The sequence below is a fragment of the Eubalaena glacialis genome, chromosome 13 (genome assembly GCF_028564815.1).
Source record: "Eubalaena glacialis isolate mEubGla1 chromosome 13, mEubGla1.1.hap2.+ XY, whole genome shotgun sequence".
Classification (NCBI taxonomy): Eukaryota; Metazoa; Chordata; class Mammalia; order Artiodactyla; family Balaenidae; genus Eubalaena; species Eubalaena glacialis.
This window is the reverse complement of record NC_083728.1, coordinates 73892891-73916292: the sequence shown is the minus strand read 5'-3', so window position 1 is coordinate 73916292 and position 23402 is coordinate 73892891. Positions and strand designations below refer to the sequence as shown.

Below are 23402 nucleotides of genomic sequence, written 5' to 3'. Positions count from 1 at the left end.
CATTAAAGCCACTGTTTCAGGGACAACTTGAAAGAAACTTTAAAAATCACCAGCTTGGACATTTCTTTGGCCAGGCCTCTGCTCTCAAGTTGTTATGGATGCCCTTCCACCCCCAGAGATGCATCAGGGCACTCTGGCTGCCCAGTCAAAGAACAAAGCTAGACTCCGTGTTTTCTACTTTTATTTTCCAGAACAAAACATGTGCCACCTGGCAGGGCCTCTGATGCCTGCTATCCACCAAAGCTGCCCTCACTAAACCCATTCACAAGGTCACAAGCGTGCTGCCTGTTCATCTCTGGGGCAGATGGTGACCGGCCCTGGGAGGGAAGTGGCCTGCCTCCAGGGGAGGATGCTTCGGGTCTTGGAGCCTAGCTGGGGGCATCCCAGGCCAAGGATTGGGTCAGGTTGGAGGGTGTGGGCAGGAACACAATTCCCACATCCGTACCAGCACCGTTACTCCACGGAGCCCTCGGCCTAGGACTGGCCAGGAGCTGCTGGCTCTCTGTAAAGGGACCTGGACTCTGGCCTTGGCCACCTACCGTCCCGGGCCTGTGGAGAGGGCATCATAAAATGCGGCCTTGGGCAATGGTCTCCACGGCTCAGGTCCGAATTCCTGGGCTGCCCGGGATGGGCAGGGTCTAGATGGCATCGCCCTCATTGTCAGACTCGATGACGTCCAGTGGCTGCAGACGCAAGGAGTCGTAGTTGGGGGGTGGGGTGCCTGGGATGGGCGGGGTCTGCTCATGGGGGTGGGGCCCAGCATCGGGGCCGTGTGTGGCCGTGTCAGGCTGGAAGCCAAAGTTGGTGTGGGCCTCCACCAGCTCAGCCACGGTGGGCGGTGGGCCATCGTAGCAGGCCTGGGCCCGCCTCCGCCGCAGGCTCTTGGCGAGGGCCACCAGCCTGATGATGGTGATCCACACGAAGTCGATGATGATCTCCCCGAACTCGATGAGGCATAGCACCGAGCCCCCCATCCAGAAGCCAAACTGTCCTCCCAGATTTGAGAGCAGCCAGACAATCTGTGGGGAGCAGGGGACTGAGGGCCCGGCCGGGGAAGGGGGGCTGGTCGGGCCACAGATTCCTGCCTCAAGCCCAGCCTCACGGGTTCCTGTGAGGTGGGTTGTTGGCCGGGAAGGGGGAAAGGGTGACTGTCTCAGCCCAGGGAAGTAATTTGACACTGCTTCAGGGACCTTCCTCATTCCTCTGTTGGGCTCAGGACCCTCCCTACCCTCAGGGTGCCAGGTGGAGGGACTGCAGGCAGGGCTGAGGTGCCAGGAGCCCCCAAACTCACGTTATTGGCTGCTGACTCCTCAATGGTGCGATAGTTGTATTCTTGGAAGTAGATGTTGAGCTTGATAATTCCCTTCCTGCAGGAAGCAGCAAAGGGAGCTGGTGCCCTCTCCCCAAGACACACACACACACACACACACACACACACACACACACACACACACACACACACACGAAAGGCAGCAAGGGCCCCCCAGCCCTCCTCTGGCTCGAGCTTCTCACGTGCCACTCCCAGGAGCGGTGAGGTCCAAACAAGAGCCAGGAAGGGCCCCTCTAGGCCTTGGGGCCACAAAAGGCACCACTGCCCAGCTCCCATCCTGTGTGCCCCTTTCTGAACCAGCTCTCCAAAGGGCCCTGGGGCCCGAGACAGTCCTGAGGATCAGCTCTGGGCTCCCCTCTCCCGCTCCCAGCCCATGTACAGTAGGCTTGACATAGAGTCCTAAGCCTTGGCTCTCTGTCAGGGGATCTGAGGCAGGGCAGGGTGGCCGAGTGGGCTTCTCCCTTACACCGGATGGTCCTCAGAAAGGCGATGCTCTCTCACACCTCCAGGCTTCTGCCGGGACATTGCTGCCTCTTCTTATTTGTCTGAACCGTTACTACTCCTCCTTGGAGGATTAGCTCGTGTCACCTCCCTATACAGACCTCCCTTATCTCTCAGGAAGAAGGAGCTTCCTTCCCTGCTGGGATCCCACAGGAAGGGTCCTGGGCAGACTCCCATCATCATAAGCCCTGTTCGCATACCTCTGTCCTCTAGACTCAAACTTCCTGATAGACTGAACCTTCTGTCTTTCTTGTGCTCAATGCATGTTTATGTTGAGTGGATGGAACAATGGTTGAATGGATGGAGGGTGGGTGGGCGGATGGATGAGTGGCAGAATGGAAGGATGGACAATGGAGGGATGGATGGATGGATGGATCTGTGAGTGGAGAGATGGATGGGCAGAAGACTGGAAGGATGGGTGATGGACAGGTGGGTGGATGGGTGGATGGGTACAAGGATGAAAGGACTGGAGGGGTGGATGGCTGGATGAACAGGTGACAGGTGGAAGAACACGCTGTCCTTTAGGAAGCAGTAGGCTCTGAGCCCCCCCCGGCTGGCCTCTCTCTCAGTCCCAGTGCTCCTCCTCTAGGCTTGCTTCTGAATCTGACCAGTGTGAGAAGGTGTCTGAGTAGCTGCTCTATGCCCAAGCCCCTCCCCTGAGGCTCTGGTTCCTCCTCTTTTCTGCCTTCCCTGGCCCGTCCAGACTCTGAGCTCACCTGTTCAAGGTGATATTGGTGCTTTGGTCCCGCTCCTGAGACAACACATGGAAAATCCAGTCCTGGAACCCAAAAAGGCAGCTGAAAACAACAGTGCCTTGCAGCATCCCCTCCCAGTCACGGGCCCTGCTACCTGTGGAGGCAGACCACAGCCCTGTATCTTCTTGAAGCCCCCGGGGACCATGTGTTGGCACAGGGAGGAAGGGGAGGGTGCCGGTGCACGCTGTGGCTGCTGTTCTGGGGAGAATGCACCCGGGTCTCTAGGCTCTCCCCCACAGGCCCGGCCTCCCTGTGCCAGCTCTTTCCCACCTCTGGCCCTTGCACCTGCTGTTCCCTCTGCCCAGATCCTCCCCAGACCTGCCCAGCCTGGCTCAGCCCCATCCTCCAGTTTTAACTCAAATGTCACCTTTTTAGGGAGGTCTTCCCTGACTACCCTGTCTAAGGCCTTTTCCCCCAGTTACCCTCTCATCATCTGGTCTACCCTACACAGCCATTTGAAATGATCTTATTTCGGTATATTGTCTGTCTCTCCAGGTAGAAAGTACGCTCCGTAAGGGCAAAGGACTGTGTGTCTCACTTACTGCCGTGTCCCCAGCACAGTGCTTGGGGGACATGGGTGGAAGTAAGCGGGGAGGGAGGGGATGGAGGGAGGAGTCCCCCTCTGTAAAGTTCCAAACAGCCTGCAGACCTCTGCCCAGACCTGCCTCCCACCCAGAGATGGGCAGCCAGGAGCTTGGCCGCCCCCCTGACTCACCTCAGAGGCCTCAGAAGGCCAGACGGCCATGGAGATGGTCATCTTGTACTGAGTGTCACTGGAAGAGAGAAGCCGCCTGTCACTGTCCCCGCCTGCCCCACCATCCACAGCCCGCCCCGCCGCCCACCCGAGCCTCCAGGCAGGACTCACTTGCAGGACTCCTTACAGACATCGATGCAGGTCTCCCTCTGCGCCAGGCTCATGCGCAGGGCCGAGTAGCAATAGGCTGAGCGGTAGGGGGTGGGGAGAGAGACTTTGAGCGGGGTTTTGTGCTTTGAGCCTCTGGCTGCCCTCTGCCCTCCTGGCCCTGGGCCACCTAAGGCCTGTGGTTAGGTTGAGTGGGGGGAGTTATATCTCAATCCGAACTCCCCTGGTCATGGAGAATCACCTACGTCCACCCCCAACCCGCCCCGTCGCCAGCCATTTCACCCCAGCCTGGCCTGGGGGATCCTCTCCCCAAACACCCCAGCCCCAGCTCAGCAGCATCAGAGCAGCTTTCCCTCCACTTTCAGCCCTGATCCTGGCCGGTGGGCCGGGGTGATGGGGTCATGTGGGAAGGGATGGGTGGTTGGAAGGGGTAAAGTTTTCCCCTCTTGTCCACACATTTTATTAGTTTTAAGAGGTGGTAGGGGACTTCCCTGGTGGTCCAGTGGTAAAGAATCCGCCTTCCAATGCAGGGGATGCGGGTTCGATCGCTGGTCAGGGAACTAAGATCCTACCTGCCACAGGGCAACTAAACCCACGGGCCACAACTACTGAGCCCGTGCACCTCAACTAGAGAGCCCGTGTGCCGCAAACTACAGAGCCCATGCGTTCCGGAGCCCACATGCCACAACTAGAGAAGAGAAAACCCGCACGCCACAGCTAGAGAGAAGCCTGCGCGATGCAACGAAAGATCCCGCACGCCTCAATGAAGGTCCCGTGTGCCGCAACTAAGACCCGATGCAGCCAAAAAATAAAATAAATAAATAAAAGGTTAAAAAAAAAAAGAGGTGGTGGGATGCTCTTTGCTGCTGACAACATCCATCGGTGTTTGGACTCCAAGCCTGGATCCCAGCTCAGTGTGAGCCCAGCAGGGGCTCCTCCTCCTGTGGCTTCAGGTCTCAAGGACAAATCCTCTCCCGAACATACATGTTTCAAGTGTACGCTTAATGGAGTCGAAGAGTAGGGGGAGCAGCGAGAGGGGCTGTGGTCCGAGAGGACGGGGACTGAGGGCGTGGAGCTCCGACCTCCCTTGTGGTCAGGGCCTTCGGGGGCAGCGGCCCAGCTGGCGGGAGCTCCCCACTCACCCCAGTCTGGGAACTCCTGGTTGTTGCAGTATTTCTCTCCGCGGGGCAGCGGGTACAGGTAGTGGCCACAGCTGCAGTTATGGATCATGTGGTCTTGGAAGCAAGAGCGAATACAGGCCTGGGGGTGGAGGAGGAGCAGAGAATGCAGACTTGACAGTGATGTCCCCACCCCAGCCCCAGGGGAAGGGGGCCCGGAGAGCTTGCTGCCCAGGCCAAGGGGGCTGGGGGAGCGGGGCGGAGGGGCCCCTCCCGCGCAGAAGCGGTGGCCGAGCTGCCGCCAAGTTGGGGCGTGGCGGTCCTCCCCTGTCCCTGGCCCCCACAGAGGGACTCAGGCCAGACGCCAGCTCTCTGAGGATGGCCCCTGCCACCTTTCAGAGTTGGGGCCCCACGGAGGACATGGGGAGGGGTGGCTTGTTCCAACACTAAAGCTGACTCTTAGGGACTTCCCTGGCGGTCCAGTGGTTAGGACGCTGCGCTTCCACTGCAGGGGGCACGGGTTTGATCCCTGGTCAGCGAACTAAGATCTGCGTGTGGCCAAAAAAAAAAAAAAAAAAAAAGCTAACTCTTAGATAGCTCTTGTCACAAGGCTGCCAGCAGGCTTCTGAGCCCTTTACATGGAAGGACCCAGAAGGGGAGACAGGCAGGCTTGCCCTGTGCTCCTTCTTCCTGGGGAGAAACACTCAGGGAAGGCGAGAAGTGTGATGTGAGCGCTCGGAGTGGTTGGAGGAGGAAGTGACCTTCTACGGAATGTCCCCTGGTTGGGGATGGTGGAGGGGGAGAGTGGACTCAGCCCTCCCCTCCCCCGCCCCGGCCCCGGGCTGGATGAGATGAATCTACTCATACTGGGTTTTCAGGTCATTCCACTCAGAAACGAGCTATGTGTCCCGGGGCCAGCCCTTAGCCTCCGAGCCTCAGTTTACTCCTGTCGCTCCCGTTGGCTCAGGCGGGGAGGTCGGCTTGCCAGGGGGCGCTCAGCGAACGGAAGCAGCCATTCCTCACGTCTCTCGCTGCCCAGGTTCCCAAGTGCTGCCTCTGGAGGACTCCCTGCTCCCACCCTGGCCAAGGAGCCCACAGCTTCTTTTCCGCTCTCCTGCCTGCTGCTTCCCAGGCTAACGCATCCTCTCCTCTGCTCTCCCTGGCAAACCTGTGGGCTTCCTGCGGGAGGAAGTAGCCGGGGGGGAGGCGGCAGATGAAGTGGCACAGCCGGGAGGAGCGGGTCTGGGGCGAGGTCAGGGGCAGTGGGGTCAGAAGGGAGCCAAGTGACTTTGGCCAAGTGTCTCACACTCGCCCAGACCTCACTGTCTCACCTGGAAGGTGGGAGTCCTCTCCAGGGCCCAGCTGAGGCTGGGCTAGGGCGGGGCCTGGGCGGGCCGAGCACCTGACCAGGGCCTGGGGCTTTGCCAAGGTCTCCGGCCAGAGTGGTGACTGCACTGGACGAAGCAAGAACTGAGGTTTTTCTGGAATGAAGTCTCCAGGGCTGGGGCCTGATGCCTCTGGCCTCCTCCTCCGTGCTCCCCACCTCCCTGTGCTGTCTTGTCTGTCCATCTGTCCCTCCAGAGGCTTGGAAGGTTCCCTGAGCTCTCCATCGCAGGCAGAAGCCCCTCTAGACAGGAGGGTCAGAGTGCGGGGTGCCTGGGGTCAGCTGGATGGAGTGGGCGGGCAGGCGGGCAGCGGGGAGAGTGGAGTCCCCTGACTAAGGCAAACGGGAAAACCACACCTTGCTTGGGGCTCTCAGACACGGAGCCAGGCACTGCTCTGCCCTGGCCCTTGTTATGCCTCAGTTTCCTTATCCACCAAGGCAGACTGGGCTGGGAGAAAAAGTGTCAGCAAGTGGTCACTTTTGCAAAGATTCAGTGTGTCCTCTCCACTGGGGCCAGGTCAGAGGCCAGGCCTCCTGGGCTGACCTTGGAGATCAGCATAAGGGGGAAGCCCCCAGCTGCAGCAAGGGGGATTGAGGCCAGATACAAAGAGGGACTTCTCAGGTACATCAATGAGGCATTTGGACTGGGGTCTGTAAACCCCAATTTCCTCATTCCTAATAATAGTATCTACATCTTAGGGTTGTTGTGAGGGTTAAATGATTTAATGTATATATGTGAAGCACGTGGAACAGTGCCTGCCTAGCACACCAGAAGCCTGCTGTTATTAGTATATTAATACTTATAATAAATAGCATATATAATAAATGCTATTAATAGCATAATACGTTAACAATAATTAGTAATTTTGTTAGTATATTATTGCCTCATAGGGGTATTGAAAGGATCAAATGATGATGTAATTCATGTAAACCCTTAACACACACAAGGCTTCTTCTTGGGAGACCCCAGAGCAAGACCCCAAGGGCACACCTACAAAGCAGGGTGGAGAAGCGGCCAGCCCTGGGCCCTGGTGAGAACCAGGATTAGACTGGCTCCCTAGCCCCCAGGGCACCCTGTGGTCCCAAAGATCCAGCAGAGTCAGCCTTGCTGGGATTAGCTTTCCCAGAGACCTCAAGCCTCAGGCTAGGTAGACGTGGACGGGGCCCCAGGGTCATGAGGCTGCACCAACTTCCCACCTGGATGGAGTAGGTTGTGTTGTAGTCGCTGTAGAGGTTTCGGATGGGGACGTCGGAGCCGTTCATGGTGCACTGGCTGTAAGGCTCGCCCTTGCGCTCCAGCCTGTCCTGTGTGAGAGGTTGTTTGTGGGGGGCCCCTGGTCACCCCTAGGAAGCCCCCTCTGTTCCTCCCTCCCATCTAGCATGCAGGTCTAGGGGATGTTGAGAGGGGATAGAGGGCCGATGCCCCAGCAGGCGCCAGGGGTTGGGGGCCACTCATCTTCCCCCAGAGCGTGGCTGCCTGGTGGGGTTCCAGCCAGAAGGTGAGGCAGGAGTGGATGGTGAGGAGGTCCAGGGCTTGGGGAGGCCCGGATCTCCTACCCTCAGGCCCTGGGAGGTGGGCGCTGGGCAGGTGGGGTGCCCTTGGGCTGCAGCCATACCACCAGCACCCCGATGGAAGTCTCCATCCCCGACATGGCAAAGATGCCCTCTTCTTTGATGAAGGGGTACGACATCTGCTCGTGAAGCATCAGCCGGGCACCGGCTGTGGACGTGAGGAAGGGCACGTAGTCTTCCTGGCCCATGTCCAGGATCAGCTTCAGGCCTGAGGGGAAGATGGGGCCGAGGGCTGCCTGAGCTCGCTCCCCAAGGCTGAAGGGACACCCACCACCCACTGGTCCAAGTCCCCTCCAGCCAAGGGTCTGTGCAGGAAGCTGGCTCCACTTTACGAAAATCCAGACTTCTTGCCTTCTCTAAGGCCCCCATTTGAGTCCGAGCGACCATGGTCTCCTCTCTGGGCTCCTTTTGCCCCCTGTACCACCCCCCATGATCTCTCTTCCACAGGGCAGGTAGACCTAGGGCCACAGCACAGGCGGTCCTACCTCCAATCACACAGGTCCTCATTCTCTCCACTCACTTCCCTTTGCTGCCGTGCTCCTTCCTGCTGCTGGGACTTCGTAACACTCTCCCTTCTCTCTGGAATGCTGTCTCCAGACTCACCTTTCACCTAGAAACTCTTGCTCTTCCTTCAGATCTCAGCCCAAGTGTCACTTCCTTCAGAAGCCTTCCCTGACTACCTAGACTGGGTCTCAGGATCTCTGTGATATGCTCTCCTAGCCCTGGAACTTTCCTTCCAAGTACCTCTCTCACTCTTGAGATTCTTCTTTTATTATCTGTCTTCCTGCCCCACTCCACTGTTGCCTTCTTGAAGGTAGAGACCAGACCCATTATTTTATGCACCATGGGACCGGGCTAGGTGGTTAGGACAAGAAGGCTAGCATTTACTGAGCACTTGCTACGTGCTGAGTGCTGGGCTAAGGGCTTTATTTACATGATCCCACTGGTGCTTTTTTTGTATGAGTTAGGTACAATTATCATCCCCATTTTACAGATGAGGAAACTGAGGCTCATAGAGGAGAAGGGATGTTGTCATAGGTCACTCAGTGAGGAAGTGGAGGGTTGCTGGGCTTCTAAACAGGCAGCCAGGCTCCTTGATCTTAATCATCTTCTCCTATAGACTGAGTTGACCAGCACCTCTGTGATACCCAATGTCTTCAGGGGCACAGGGGTGGTGAAGGGTAGGCAGCCCACCCACACCCCTATTGACCAGCAGCCCTGACAGTTGCTGAATGACACCTGCCCTCTGATGGCTGGGGAGGGCAGAACCTGAGCGGGGAGGAAGGATTTGCCCCCCAAGGCCTGGTGCACATGCTGAGTCCGCCAGCCTTTCTCCCAAAACGAGCAGCCTCTGCCATCAACCACTTCCTCTTCCTCCCTTCTGTTTACTACTTCACCTGCTCTCTGTCTCCCAAGAACTGCACAGAAACAAGGCTGAGAGTAAGGGCTCTGCCCCAGGCTAACTATGTGAGTGTGGGCAAATTATTTACAACTTCTCAGAATATCTGCATTTATTGAGCATTTGCTACTTGCCAGGCTTAGAGACAAGGCTGCTTGCTCTGTGCTCAGAGGTCTACCTGCCTTAGGCCAGGATGATTCGATGAGTTCTATACTATATATATGCTCTGCTCTGTACGATATGGGGAAACAAGGGCTTCGAGAAGTTAAGTCTCAGCTCAGCATCACCCGGGGATAAATGGTGGAGCTGGGATTCCACCCGGTCACAGAAGCCTGTGCTCTCGACCACTAAGCTTACTGCTACCTCGCTTTGCTCATCAGCAAAATGGGCACACCAGTCGCTACCCCAGGGATTTATGAGCGTTGGGTGGGGGGACGGCTGAGAAGGCACCTGGCCCAGCCCCCGTGCACACAGTAGAGGCTGCCCCTCCGCGTGCCGGCCTCCGTCTAACCTCGGTCCTGCCCCTCAATGGCCGATGGTAATTTGGTCTTTCAGCTCCACATGATAGGATTTAAATCCTCATGGCCCTGGCTCCAGGACAAACCAAGACTTACCAAACTCAGCTCCGGGGTTGGCTGAAGGGAGGGCCTTCTCCCTCATGCCCCAGTTGAAGATGTAACAGTTGCCATAATCTGGGTGGAAGATGGGTGTGAAGTTCCTGAAAGAAACACCATCAGCTAGAGAGCAGGGCCCACCCCACCCCAGCTGATGCCTCCCCTGCCCAGGGCTCATGGCAGAGGGGAGCTGGTAGATTACTGCTCAGAGAGGCTTAGGAAGGGAGCGGTGAGCGACAGGTCATTCTGTCCCTTTACCTGCACCCATGCACCCACCAGAGAGGAGATTCCCAGACTCCCTTGGGAAAGAAGGGTGAGGAAGGGTGGAACTAGGCTCTCTGGCTTAGCCATGAATGATGAAAAAGAAGCTTATTTGATGTTTTCATCTGTCTCATCTACAAGGTCTTGTAAGTCATGTGGTCATTTAAACGGTGGCCCCCAAAAAGAGATGTCCACGTCCTAACCCCAGGGACCTGGGAGTGTGATCTTATTTGGAGAAGCGGTCTTTGCGGACATAATTCAGGATCTTGAGATGAGATCAGCCTCTTTTATCCACGTGGGCCCTAAATCCAACCACGAGTGTCCTTAAAGAGACAGAAGAGGAGACACAGATACAGAGGAGAAGGCCACGTGAAGATGGAGGCAGAGATTGGAGTTACACAGACAGAAGTCAAGGAACACCTGGGCCCACCAGATGCTAGAAGGGGCAGGAAAGGATTCTCCCCTGCAGCCTCTGGAGAGAGCCTGGTCCTGCTGACACCGTGACTGCCGACTTCTAGCCTCCTCTGTGAAAGAATAAATTTCCGTTGTTTTAAACCACTCAGTTTGTGGTCATTTGTTACAGCGGCCACAGGAAACTAATACAGATCATAAGAGTGAGAGGGCAGCTCCAGGCAGTGTTTGCTCCAAGGAGCTGGCAGAATCCAGACAGGTGGGCTTGTCGGGGAACCTCGGGAGCTCAGGTAAAGAGGAAAGTAGATGGAGATGGAGGGTTGTCAATCAGGAGAGGGTGCAAGCAGAGGCCAGGAAAGAGAGAACTTCACAACGAGGTGTGAAGAGCCCCATCCAGGATCCTATCTTATGTCATGAGAATGTTTCCTAAGGAAATAATTCAGCAACAACACAAAATGTTTGCATAAAGATGCTCACGGAAGAAGCGACAGTATAATGTAGTTTCAGAAAATTTAGTTAATTTTTTTTTGATATGGAACTTTTCAAACATAAAAAGTTGAGAGAATGAAACCCACCACCAGCTTCAACAATCCCCTACGGGACTTCCCTGGTGGTGCAGTGGTTAAGAATCCACCTGTCAATGCAGGGGACACGGGTTAGAGCCCTGGTCCGGGAAGAGCCCATATGCCACGGAGCAACTAAGCCTGTGTGCCACAACTACTGAGCCTGTGCTCTAGAGCCCACGAGCCACAACTACTGAGCCCATGTGCCACAACTGAAGCCCACACACCTAGAGCCCATGCTCCGGAACAAGAGAAGCCACCGCAATGAGAAGCCAGTTCGCCGCAACTAGAGAAAGCCCGCACGCAGCAACGAAGACCCAACACAGCCAAAAATAAAAATAAATATAAAAACAAAAAAACAAAAAAACAAAAAAACAATCCCCTACGGCCAGTCATGTTTCATCTCTACCTGCCCCCACTCTCCCTCCCATATTATTTTGAAGAAAATCTCAGACATCATAGTTTTATTTGTAAACATTTCTATATGTATCTCAACAAGAACTCTTAAAAAACCATGCTAAACATAACTAACAAAAATTCCTTAATATTATTAAACATTCAATTTATATTGTCTCACAGAGGTCAATTCTGGTTTTACAATTTATTTGTTTAAATTGGGATCCAAATGACATTGACATGTGATTGGTTGATATGCCTTTTAAATCTCTTAATCTACGGCTCCCTTCATCTGACTTTTTTTTTTGTCCTTGTAAAATAGCTGTTAAGAGTTCTGGTTTCGGGCTTCCCTGGTGGCGCAGCGGTTGAGACTCTGCCTGCCAATGCAGGGGACACGGGTTCGAGCCCTGGTCTGGGAGGATCCCACATGCCACGGAGCAACTAGGCCCGTGAGCCACAATTACTGAGCCTGCGCGTCTGGAGCCTGTGCTCCGCAACAAGAGAGGCCGTGATAGTGAGAGGCCCGCGCACCGCGATGAAGAGTGGCCCCCGCTTGCCGCAACTGGAGAAAGCCCTCGCACAGAAACGAAGACCCAACACAGCCATAAATAAATAAATAAATAAATAAATAAATAAATTAAAAAAAAAAAAAAAAAAGAGTTCTGGTTTCATCCAGCTAATAATTGAAGAGGGAGTGATACAATTAGAGGATCATCATTTTGCACCCCTGATTTTGGGGATTTTGGGCAATGTGCACCAGTAGTGACCAATGCTGGGTGTCCTGATGGAAGAGCACAGGCTGTCCAGGAAGTGGCCTTGCCAATAAACAAAACAACAACAAAACCCAGCCTTGAACAGGATCGAGCATCTGTCTCTACCATTTATAGCCAACACTGGAGACAGAGGAACAAGTTCAAAGACACTACAAAAAGTCAATATGCAAAATCCAGACTCCAGTTTCTTCAACAAAGAAATTGTGAGAGAGGGTAAGGGGGGTAACCTATAGATTAAAATAAACTTCAAAGACTTGGTTACAATCACAACGTGTGGACTTTAATTGGATCCTGATTCAAACAAGTAAACAAAAAAGTACGACATTGACAAGTGTGAACACGACTGGATAGTTGATGGTATTGAGGAATCACTGTTCATCTCTTTTTCAGGTAGGATAATGATATTGTGCTTCTGTTAAAAAAAGTTTTCTCTTTTAAGATACATTCTGAACACTATATAGATGAAAGAATATGATGTCTGGGATTTGCTTTAAAAACAGCACAGGACAGGATGTGAATCACGCTTGTTGGGTCTGGGTGGTAGGTCCATGTGAGTTCATCACACCCTGTTCTGTCTATGTGTATGTTCTCAAGTCTTCATAGGAAATAGCATTTAAAATGTCTTTGGATGTTTTTATACTGTTTTTGTTATTTTATTAAAAAGCAGGAAGGAATGGGGCTCAGTGCATCAAGTACTGCAGAAATATCACCTGAAATGCAGTACTTTCTAAGCTTTCTGTTCTACAACCTTTACTGAGCAACTTTCACGGGCCAGGCCCGCGCTGAAGATTTCTCGTTTAATTATCAAAATAACCGCATGAGGTCAGCTGCTCTTTGTCCCTGTGTTCAGATTAGGGAACCATTTCCTCTGTCTTTTGTCTCACCGTCTGTGCCAGCAGAATGAGGTGGGTCCAGGGCAGGCAGTGAAATCCGATCTGGGAGCTGACCCCGCCTGACACATGTGAGCTGCTTCCTCAACCTCTGAGCTCTGGTGTCCCCCACGGTGAAAGGGAAATCAGGAAGCAAGTGCATTTCTTCACCCAACATTTATTGAGGCGCGCACTGCGTTGGGGACACTGAGGCTGGCAAGACAGTCCTACCCTCGAAGCTCACAGCGTGGGGGACACCACGGAGCAGCGTCATGGCAATTCTCTCCTTCCAAAGTGCATCTCTGGCCTACCTGCCTCCCTCCACCTCTAAGGCTCCCACCCTGGTCCAGGCCGCCGGCATCTCCTACCCCAGTTCCTGCAGGAGCCTCTGCCTCCACTCCTGCTCCCTCACAGTCTTCCTCCTGCACAGTGGTCAGGGCGCGTGTTCAAATTGTGAATCAGCCCACGGCACGCCCCTGCTAGAACCTTCCAGAAGCTCCTTGCTGCTCACAGAATAAAATGCAAACGCCCTACCGGGCTTTCTCCCCCCTTGTTCGTTATACTCCAGAGACACTCCAAGATGTTTCCAAATTCAAGGCCCGCTGCTCCTTGGGCCTGGGATGTTCTCTGAGCAGCAATTTCTGAGGAGAAATTGCTGGTTTCTCCTCATCCTTCAGGTTTCATCTGCTCGGAGCCGTCCCCTGACCTCCCTACGCAAAGTCACTTCCCAGTTACTTGACCATTTCCACCTGCTGATGACCCTGCTGGCATATGCATCAGAAGCTGAACTCATCTTCTTTAACTGCTTGCTTATCAGCTGCCTCTTGCTTTAGACCATAATCCCAGGGAGGGCAGCTGTCTGTCTGCAGGGAGAAAGAATTTAAAGGCTAAGAGCTCAGGCCTGGGAGCCAGCCTGCCTGAATTCGAATTCTGGCTCTGCCACTTACTAGCTGGTGAGCTTGGGGGAAGTTACTTCACCTCTCCGTGTCTCGTTTCTCCACCTGTAACATTGGGGTAACAACAGCGCCCACCCAAAGGGACTGACGTGAGGGTTGGAAGCCAAGCACACTGAAATACTGAACAAATTTACCCCCCATCCTCAGAGCCTGGCACTCGGTAGACACTCAGTAAATATTTGTTGGATAAATTATAATATGTGGTAAGAGTATCAACAGAGATAAGCCTGGAAGAGTGGGTGTCGGGGTTGGGAGTAGGTCAGGGAAGGTTTCGTGGAGGAGGTGAGGCCTGAGCTGAGACTTTAAGGATGAGTAAGAGGTAACCAAGCCTGGGGGGTGGGGAGGAGAAAGGGCAGCCCAGGCAGGGGGCACGACACATGCGAAGTCCCAGAGGGAAGAAACAGCTTTGGGCGGGCACTACAGAGTCTCTGTCCTGTGTGGGATCAGGGCTGTGGCCACAGGGAAGGAACGGAGCAGGGCAAACCAGCTGCAGCCAGGCCCTGCTCTGGAAGGAGAGACCCCACCCCAGGGGTGTGGGGATACGGTGTGCCCAAGGAGCTGTCTTGGACATCTACAGCTCAGGAGCAGGAGGTGGCTCAGGGCACGGCCAGATCCCCTCCTGTCCTGGGTTGCACTATCAGTCTTGCCAACTATTTGCTTGTTGATAATGTTCTTTACCTGGAGAGGCTGTTCCCAGCACTGGCTACTCCGGCTCCAGAGCCAGGCGATTCCCTCCAAAAACCTTCCCTGGAACAGAGGCTAGGCGTATAGACAGAGACCAGCAAGCCTCCAGAAAAGACTGGGAAACAGAGCATCCTAGCAGGAAGCAGTATAACAACAGTGGTACTGTGTAGTAGGGTTTGGGGAAGGGCAGAAACTAGCTGGCCAATCCCTGAAGCAATAATAACAACAACAGTAACACTTATAGATGCCTAGATCTTGGTTTCTAAATACCATTCTCCAGTAAAAGGACTGGAGCTCCTCAGAGAAATGGCTGATTCTAGGACTGGGGCATCTTGTTGTGCCAGAAAGTAAGGAAGTACTTAAAAAATAAATAAAGGGATGGGAACGTGTCAAAGAGACATAGGAGCCAACTGAAGGAGCTCTCAGTGGCCAAAGATGGAAAATTTTGAGTAAGAAAATAAATAGTGTGGTATTGGATTACAACCCAAATATACATGAGTCCATATCGGTATAAATTAAGAGACTGAATAAATAAACAAATGGAGAAGACATAAATCTTCCTTACAGAAGAATTCCAAATAGTGTATGTTCCCCTCTCCAGGAGAAGTGGAGTTTAGTCCCTCTCCCCGTGCCGTCACCTCCACCCCCCAGAGTACAGGCTGAACTCAGAGACGTGCTTCCACGATACAGAGCACAGGCAGGGAAAAGTGGTTACGTTAGAGCGGAGAAGCCCAGCACACAGCACCTGAACCAAGGGAGGAAGGCCAACATCACAGGTGGTGTCGAGTGGCTAACATGTACCCCACACACTATGTGATGAGGAGCCCCCTCACCTCTGTGGTCTTCTTCCCCCAAATCCATCTTATCTGTGTAAACCCAAATCAAGGGCTTTCTATAAAACACCCAACCAGTACTCTGAAACTGTCACAATCATCCAGAACAAGGAAGTCTGAGAAAGTGTCACAGCCAGAATGGACAAAGGAGACGTGACAACCGACAGCAACCGACAGGGGTCTCTTGGATGGAATCTTGAACAGGAAAAGGTCACCAGGAAAAACTGACAAAATCCGAATAAAGTGTTAGGTTTATTTAATAATGATGTGCCCATGTCGGTTTCTTAGTTTTGATAAATTACTATGGTGATGTAAGATGTTACCGAGAGGGGAAACTGGGTGAGGAGTACAAGGGAACTCTGTACTCTCTTTGAAACTTTTCTATAAATCTAAAGCTATTCCACAATAAAAAGTTTATCTTTAAAGTGCTCATATAATTCTTAACACATGCTCGGCACTGTTCTAAGCACTTTTTTTTTTTTCTGGTCTCCTCTACTTTTTTTTTTTTTTAACATCTTTATTGGCGTATAATTGCTTCACATAAGCACTTTATCTATGTTAACTCATTTAATCCCCATGATAGCCCTATGAGGTCATTTCACTATCCCCATTTTCCAGATGAGAAAACTGAGGCACAGAGAGGCTAAGTAGCGTGCCCAACAACACACAGAGCTGGCATTCAAATCCGGGTGGTTTGGTGTCAGGGTCCAAACGTGGCTCATATTTTCCTAAAACTGCAGCTGCTGCGTCTTGAGCATTTGCTACATACGAGCGGGAGAGGAAGGAGTCCAGAACAGAGTGAGGAAGCCGTAGCGTCTGGAGCCCAGCACTGGGAGGGCGGAGAGAGGCACGTGTCCTCGGCACTGAGTCTGAGGCTGATTCAGGAAGGTGGGTAACCAGTTGGCTGTGGGAGTGAGCAGGAGCACAGAGATGGGTGGACTAGGGTTTCTGTGCCAAGTGGCTGGGTCACACCCTCCACTCAGACTGCCGAGTGCTGAAGAAACAGGCTTGGGAGGGGTGGGTGGGGAGGAAAGATGATCTCGATTTCTGATGAGGTGGTGAAGTGACACAGGGTGGGCCTGGCCCAGACTGCCACCTCTGCCACTCACCAGCTGTGTGACCTCAGAGAAGTTGCTTAACCTCTCTGGGCAGTGGTTGCATCATATAAAACGAGGGCTTGTTGCCAGGGTCAAACTGATTTTATACATGTAAAGTGCTAAGAATAGTGCTTGGCATATCAGAAGGGCACAGTAAACGTTAGCATCATTATTGAAGAATGAGTTCCTTGTCAAATGTGGGTTTAATGAGAATAATACTGAGTCCTCACTACTGTCAGCCTGTCATGCATATTAACTCACTGAATATTCAAAATAACCCTGTAGAGTAGGCACTGTTATTATCTATTTTACAGAGGAGGAAAATGGAGGCATATAAAGGTTAAGAAATTTGGGACTTCTTCCCTGGTGGCACAGTGGTTAAGAATCTGCCTGCCAATGCAGGGGACACGGGTTCAATCCCTGGTCCGGGAAGATCCCACACGCCACGGAGCAACTAAGCCCATGCGCCACAGCTACTTGAGCCTGTGCTCTAGAGCCCGCGAGCCATAACTACTGAGCCTGTGTGCCACAACTACTGAAGCCCGTGCGCCTGGAGCCTGTGCTCCGCAACAAGAGAAGCCACCGCAAGGACAAGCCCGTGCACCGCAACGAAGAGTAGCCCCTGCTCGCCGCAACTAGAGAAAGCCCGCGCGCAGCAACGAAGACTAGAGAAAGCCCGCGTGCACCAACAAAGACCCAACGCAGCCAAAAATAAATAAATTTAAAAAAAAAAAAAAAAAGGTTAAGAAATTTGTTCAAGGCCACACAGCTTGTAAGACAGAGCAAGGATCTGAACCCAATAGTCTAACTGCAGAGTCCAGCCTTGACCCACCCCTTCACTAGACTTAACTCCACAGCCCTAGCTACACCACGAAAGTTGTGTGGCCAATACCGGGTGTTGCCTGCCCATCAGCCATCTTCTCTTTGGGGGACCACCCTCAGTCCATGTGACCCAAATGCGACTCGTTTTGGAGGGCGCCATCTTGGCAACAAGCAGGTCATCCCCAGGTTGCCTCTGGCCCTGGAGCAGGCCTGGAAACAGCTGGCTCAGTTTAGGGGCCGTGCTGTGTGCAGAACGCACACCTTCGAGCACTGGCATCCTGCTCAATGGGAGATGCTCACGCTTCAGGCACCAGGGACCTGACAGTAGATCCCAGTGGATCCTAGTAGAACCCACTGTCCCGACTCACTTGCACTTCAGGACATATTCTGGCTGAGCAGATGGGCCATATATTTGCAATTACAGTATTACATCTCTCTCTTTTAGCTGAGAGGGTAAAAGATGAACTTGTGGGCACAGCACTAGCCCATTGGGTACCAACAACCTTCAGGCAGGGCTGCCAGGAATGGTTGGGCAGGTGTGCTCTGAACCAAGTGCCCTGGCCCAGAGAGAGGGTTGGGATCCAGCCTGTAACCAACCAGCCAGGATGTGTGCCATCAGCAGGGAGCCATCACGTAGCTCTTCCACCTGTAGGACTGGCCTTTTCTGATTCTCACAATGGACCAAATGTGCAGCTCTGCCTCCCCAGTGGGCCTTGATTCCATGACACAGCCTACGAGATGCCTGCCTTTTGAGTGCCTGTGCGTTTTGGGGGACAGAGGGTCCATAGCTGTCAGCAGATTCTCAACAGAGGTCCCTGAAGGTGTACGAGTTGACTGAGTTGGGCTGAGGCCACAATCCCTGGGAGGGTGAAACCGGTAGCCTGTCACTCATTCAAAGCGGCAAGACTCAGCAAAACGCCCCTTTCTCCAGAGGCCTTAAGTGTGGGAATTTGAAGCCCCAGGCCAGGAAGACGCCAGCACCTCTGGGAAACAGGATTGGCTGAAGCCCGGGGCGGGACCCAGGTGGTGTGGTCCCCCTCACCCGGAGGCCTGGCCAGGAAGCTAGGAGGGGGCCCTGGGGCTTCAGCAGCTCTGCCTGTACCCAGCCCCTCCCTTCCCACTTGACCCGCCAGCTGACCTGCAGCCCTCTGACGGCTGCCCCAGATTCGGGGACAGAGCTTGGCTCTCAGGCCCAGGGTCTGGATGGTCAGAAGCTGGGGAGGAGAAGGAGGGGGAGATCTGTGGGCCATTTGTAAGAGGACACAGGCTTTTGGGGTTGACCCTGCCCTCATTCTGCCATCTTTTCAACATTGGGGGTTGTTTGGGAAAAAGGTGTTTACAGCCAAGACTTCCAGGGCCCTAAGTGCTGACATGAGCCACTTCATTTCCTTTTTTTTTTCTATAAAAAAATTTTTTTTTTTGGCCGCACAGCATGTGGGATCTTAGTTCCCTGACCAGGGATCGAACGCCGCACCCCATGCCGTGGAAGTGCGGAGTCTCAACCACTGGACCGCCAGGGAAGCCCCCCACTTCATTTACTTTTCACAGGAACTCTAGGAAGTGGATACGGCTATTGTCCCTGTCTTAGGGATGAGAACACCGAGGGCAGTAGATGCTGGGGTACCGGCACAGACCCCCAGCTGCGGGGTATTGGAGGCTAACAGCTCACAGCCGCCCCTTCTCCCGCCACCTTGCCTGGGAAATTAGGAGACCCCGGCCCATCCTCCTGGGGGTGGCACAGAGCCAGTGAGTAACCGATGGGGGCACGTACAAGGGGCTGCTCCCACCCCCCCGCCCCCGACCTCCGCTTAAGGGAGGTCAGCTCTGCGGTGCGGTTTACGCTCCCCGTGGATCAGGTCAGGCCTAGACGTCACCTGTGGCCACAGCCTCCCTTAGCTCAGTCCTCTTTCCTGCAGACTTCTCCTAAAGCGATTCCCTCAGTACGTGATGGGGCCTTCAGCGCATCCCTGTCTCAGGCTCTGCCCCCAGAAAACCAAAGACACCTGGGCACAGACAACTGTGGTGCGGGCTGAGCGGCCAAGCTGGGGTGTGGACCGGGATGTGGACCCTGGCTGCAGGGGGCCCGGCGGCTCTTACCTGTAGTTGCAGGGCTCCGCCCCAAAGAGGCAGGCCAGGATCAGCCGCTCGGCGGGGTAGCCCATGGCCACCAGCTCCTGTTTTGGAACCTGTGCGAAGATGTTGGTGGCCTGCAGGGTGTACCACTCCGTCACGGCCTGGGTGGCGCTGCTGAAGTTCCGGAAATTGCACGTGGTCCCATTCTGGCTGCACTGCGGGGGCAAGAGGGGTTCCTGTGGGCGGGGGCTGCTGCCAGGCCTCTGCCCCGAGGGCCAGGGCGGCGAGGGCGCTGCCAGCTGCCCTTCTGCAGGGGGCGCCTGGGTGCGAGGGCTGCCCATGGCTGGGCCGGGGGGAGTGTGTGTGCACTCACAGTCACAAGGCTCAGGCTGTTCCCTCACCCACAGCTCTGCAGTCACAGGGACTCACACGCAGCACCAGCCACCCCCATATAATACAGCCTCGGGCACAAGGGAACACACACACGTACACATGTATACACAGACAGACCCCGCTTTCTGATACCTGCAGTCACATGATGTCCTGGGGTCACAACTCCACACACACGTCCATGTACCTTGATTTACGCAAGTGGCACCACACTCATGCTCACGTGGGCACATCTACAGGACACACTCGGACCCTCCACTCCCCTGACTCCTTTCCCAGCCCCCTCCCCAGACAGCCAGAGGCAGCTCCCTGGAGGCTGTGTGGACCATGAAGGACCCAAGACTCCAGGTCTGCCCACCCCTCAGCTAGGAGACGGACCCGGGCCTTGTCAGCTTGAGCCTACAGAGGGGTGCAGGCCCCTCCACCATGAAGCCCAGGTCCCCTGCAGACACAGGACAGACTAGGCCCTGACACTCCAGCCTTGGCCACTCTGCCTCTATTGGTCCTCCTGGTGGGAACCCAGGAGGCCTGAGGGAGAAGCTTCTCCTTAGTTCTGAGACAGCCCTCTCCAGGCCGGCATGGGGCGCTGTCCTCAGGCCGGTTCCTGGAGGTCCTCATCTCACCTCAGGGAGATGATACTACTTAAGACTCACTCTCGGGAATTCCCTGGTGGCGCAGTGGTTAAGAATCCTCCTGCCAATGCAGGGGACACGGGTTTGAGCCCCGGTCCGGGAAGATCCCACATGCCACAGAGCAACTAAGCCCGTGCGCCACAACTACTGAGCCTGAGCTCTAGAGCCTGCGAGCCACAACTACTGAGCCCGCATGCCACAACTACTGAAGCCCACGCACCTAGAGCCCGTGCTCCGCAACAAGAGAAGCCACCGCAATGAGAAGCCCGCACACCGCAACGAAGAGTAGCCCCTGCTCGCTGCAACTAGAGAAAGCCCGCATGCAGCAACAAAGACCCAATGCAGCCAAAAATAAATAAATAAATAAATAAATTTATATATATATATATATATATATATATATATATATATACATAAGACTCACTCTGTCCCGGGCTCTGTTCTCAGGACTTTTTTTTTTTGGTCACACCCCGTACCTTGCAGGATCTTCGTTCCCTGACCGCGGATGGAACCTGGGTCCCCTGCAGGGGAAGCTTGGAGTCCTAACCACTGGACTGCCAGGGAATTCCCAACTCAGGGCTTTAGTTCTATTATCTCATCAATTCTCACAGCAGCCCTGCCCCATCATCATGAAGACACTGAGGTCCCCAGCCCACTTGCACACCCACACAACATGCGCTCACACACACACGTGGGGCCTGACGCTGAGAGCTGGTGCAGCCACCAGGACCACGCCTACTTTACAGATGAGGAAATAGACACAGGAAGCCTGCTAACTGCACCAAAAAGTAGTAGGGCATTGGGTCAGAGCAGGCACTGGACCTCTGGAGCCTCGTGCTGTGTGCTGGTTTGTGTGGAGAGGTGGCGGGGCTGGATTGTGGAAGTCCTGACCACGTGGGGGGCACGGGAGGCAGTGGCCTCCTTCTGGGGAGTGTCTAGCCCCAGCCTGGGTCCCCAAACAAGGCTGATCATCAGAATCACCATGGAGCCTATTAACAAGACAGATTCCTGGGTCTGGGCCCAGAACTGCCCATTCAGATTCTCCAGGAATGGGGCCCAGGGATCTGAGCAGTTACAGAGCTCCCAGGGGATCCCGGGGCACAGACAGGGAACCTTCTTCCTACTGCTGGCTTGCGGGCATCCCAGCATCCCAGTTATGCTTTGGCAATGACTGTACTGCATAGCTGTGGTTTTTCACCTGTCTGATATTTATGCCTCTGTCTTTTGATAATAAGACTTAATTCCTCGTTGCTGCTGCTGTTGGCTGAGAAACATCTCTTTGTTCACAGAAAACAAGATTATGTTCTTACCAAAAAAGATGAAACCAGCTGGGTTACTTTCAAAAGACAACCAAGTGAGCACTACAGACTAATGAGTAGGATCAATAAGAACGTGATTTTGGCACTTTTAACGTTGATAAGTTCTGCATTTCTGCTGTTTCAGTTGTACTACTACAAGCACTATTTATCAGCAAAGACATTGAATGCTCTTCTGTCAGAAATAACAGCCATAGGGCTTCCCTGGTGGCGCAGTGGTTGAGAATCTGCCTGCCAATGCAGGGGACACGGGTTCGAGCCCTGGTCTGGGAAGATCCCACATGCCGTGGAGCAACTAGGCCTGTGAGCCACAATTGCTGAGCCTGCGCGTCTGGAGCCTGTGCTCCTCAACAAGAGAGGCCGCGATAATGAGAGGCCCGCGCACTGTGATGAAGAGTGGCCCCCACTTGCCGCAGCTAGAGAAAGCCCTCGCACAGAAACGAAGACCCAACACAGCCACAAATAAATAAATAAAATAAAATAAATTAATTAAAAAAAAATTAAATACAAAGAAAAAATATTAAAAGCAGCAAGGGAAAAGCAACAAATATCATACAAGGGAATCCCCATAAGGTTAACAGCTGATCTTTCAGCAGAAACTCTGCAAGCCACAAGGGAGTGGCAGGACATATTTAAAGTGATGAAAGAGAAAAACCTACAACCAAGATTACTCTACCCAGAAAGGATCTCATTCAGATTCAATGGAGAAATTAAAACTTTCATAGACAAGCAAAAGCTAAGAGAATTCAGCACCACCAAACCAGCTTTACAACAAATGCTAAAGGAACTTCTCTAGGCAGGAAACACAAGAGAAGGAAAAGACCTACAATAATAAACCCAAAACAATTAAGAAAATGGTAATAGGAACACACATATCGATAACTACCTTAAATGTAAATGGATTAAATGCTCCAACCAAAAGACACAGACTGGCTGAATGGATACAAAAACAAGACCTGTATATATGCTATCTACAAGAGACCAATTTCAGACCTAGGGACACATACAGACTGAAAGTGAGGGGATGGAAAAAGATAGTCCATGCAAATGGAAATCAAAAGAAAGCTGGAGTAGCAATTCTCATATCAGACAAAACAGACTTTAAAATAAAGACTATTACAAGAGACAAAGAAGGACACTACATAATGATCAACGGATCGATCCAAGAAGAAGATATAACAATTGTAAATATTTATGCACCCAACATAGGAGCACCTCAATACATAAGGCAAATGCTAACAGCCATAAAAGGGGAAATCCACAGTAACACAATCATAGTAGGGGACTTTAACACCCCACTTTCACCAATGGACAGATCATCCAAAATGAAAATAAATAAGGAAACACAAGCTTTAAATGATACATTAAACAAGATGGACTTCATTGATATTTATAGGACATTCCATCCCAAAACAACAGAATACACTTTCTACTCAAGTGCTCATGGAACATTCTCCAGGATAGATCACATCTTGGGTCACAAATCAAGCCTTGGTAAATTTAAGAAAATTGAAAACATATCAAGTATCTTTTCCAACCACAATGCTATGAGACTAGATATCAATTATAGGAAAAAATCTGTGAAAAATACAAACACATGGAGGCTAAACAATACACTGCTAAATAACAAAAAGATCACTGAAGAAATCAAAGAGGAAATAAAAAAATACCTAGAAACAAATGACAATGAAAACACAACGACCCAAAACCTACGGGATGCAGCAAAAGCAGTTCTAAGAGGGAAGTTTATAGCAATACAAGCCTACCTCAAGAAACAAGAAACATCTCAAC

The 23402-nt window shown here is 52.9% G+C and overlaps 1 protein-coding gene across 8 annotated transcripts in view; it reads right to left on the bottom strand.

Moving 5' to 3' along the window:
- Positions 1-170: 170 nt before the first annotated feature.
- The window catches only part of SCNN1B (sodium channel epithelial 1 subunit beta), a 75947-nt gene continuing 52715 nt past the window's right edge, over positions 171-23402 (bottom strand). For 7 of the 8 annotated variants that reach the window (XM_061210146.1, XM_061210150.1, XM_061210148.1 and 4 more), the window contains exons 4-13: positions 19298-19488; positions 9536-9639; positions 7567-7730; positions 7148-7255; positions 4591-4708; positions 3452-3527; positions 3302-3359; positions 2548-2609; positions 1292-1367; positions 171-1019 (exon numbers count right to left, since the gene is read on the bottom strand). In XM_061210146.1, coding sequence (XP_061066129.1) covers positions 639-1019; positions 1292-1367; positions 2548-2609; positions 3302-3359; positions 3452-3527; positions 4591-4708; positions 7148-7255; positions 7567-7730; positions 9536-9639; positions 19298-19488 — 1338 coding nt within the window. In that variant the 3' untranslated portion in view covers positions 171-638. Of the gene's footprint in view, positions 1020-1291; positions 1368-2547; positions 2610-3301; positions 3360-3451; positions 3528-4590; positions 4709-5438; positions 5746-5897; positions 6194-7147; positions 7256-7566; positions 7731-9535; positions 9640-19297; positions 19489-23402 lie in introns of those variants that run through there. The other variant, XM_061210147.1, reaches the window with a different exon arrangement.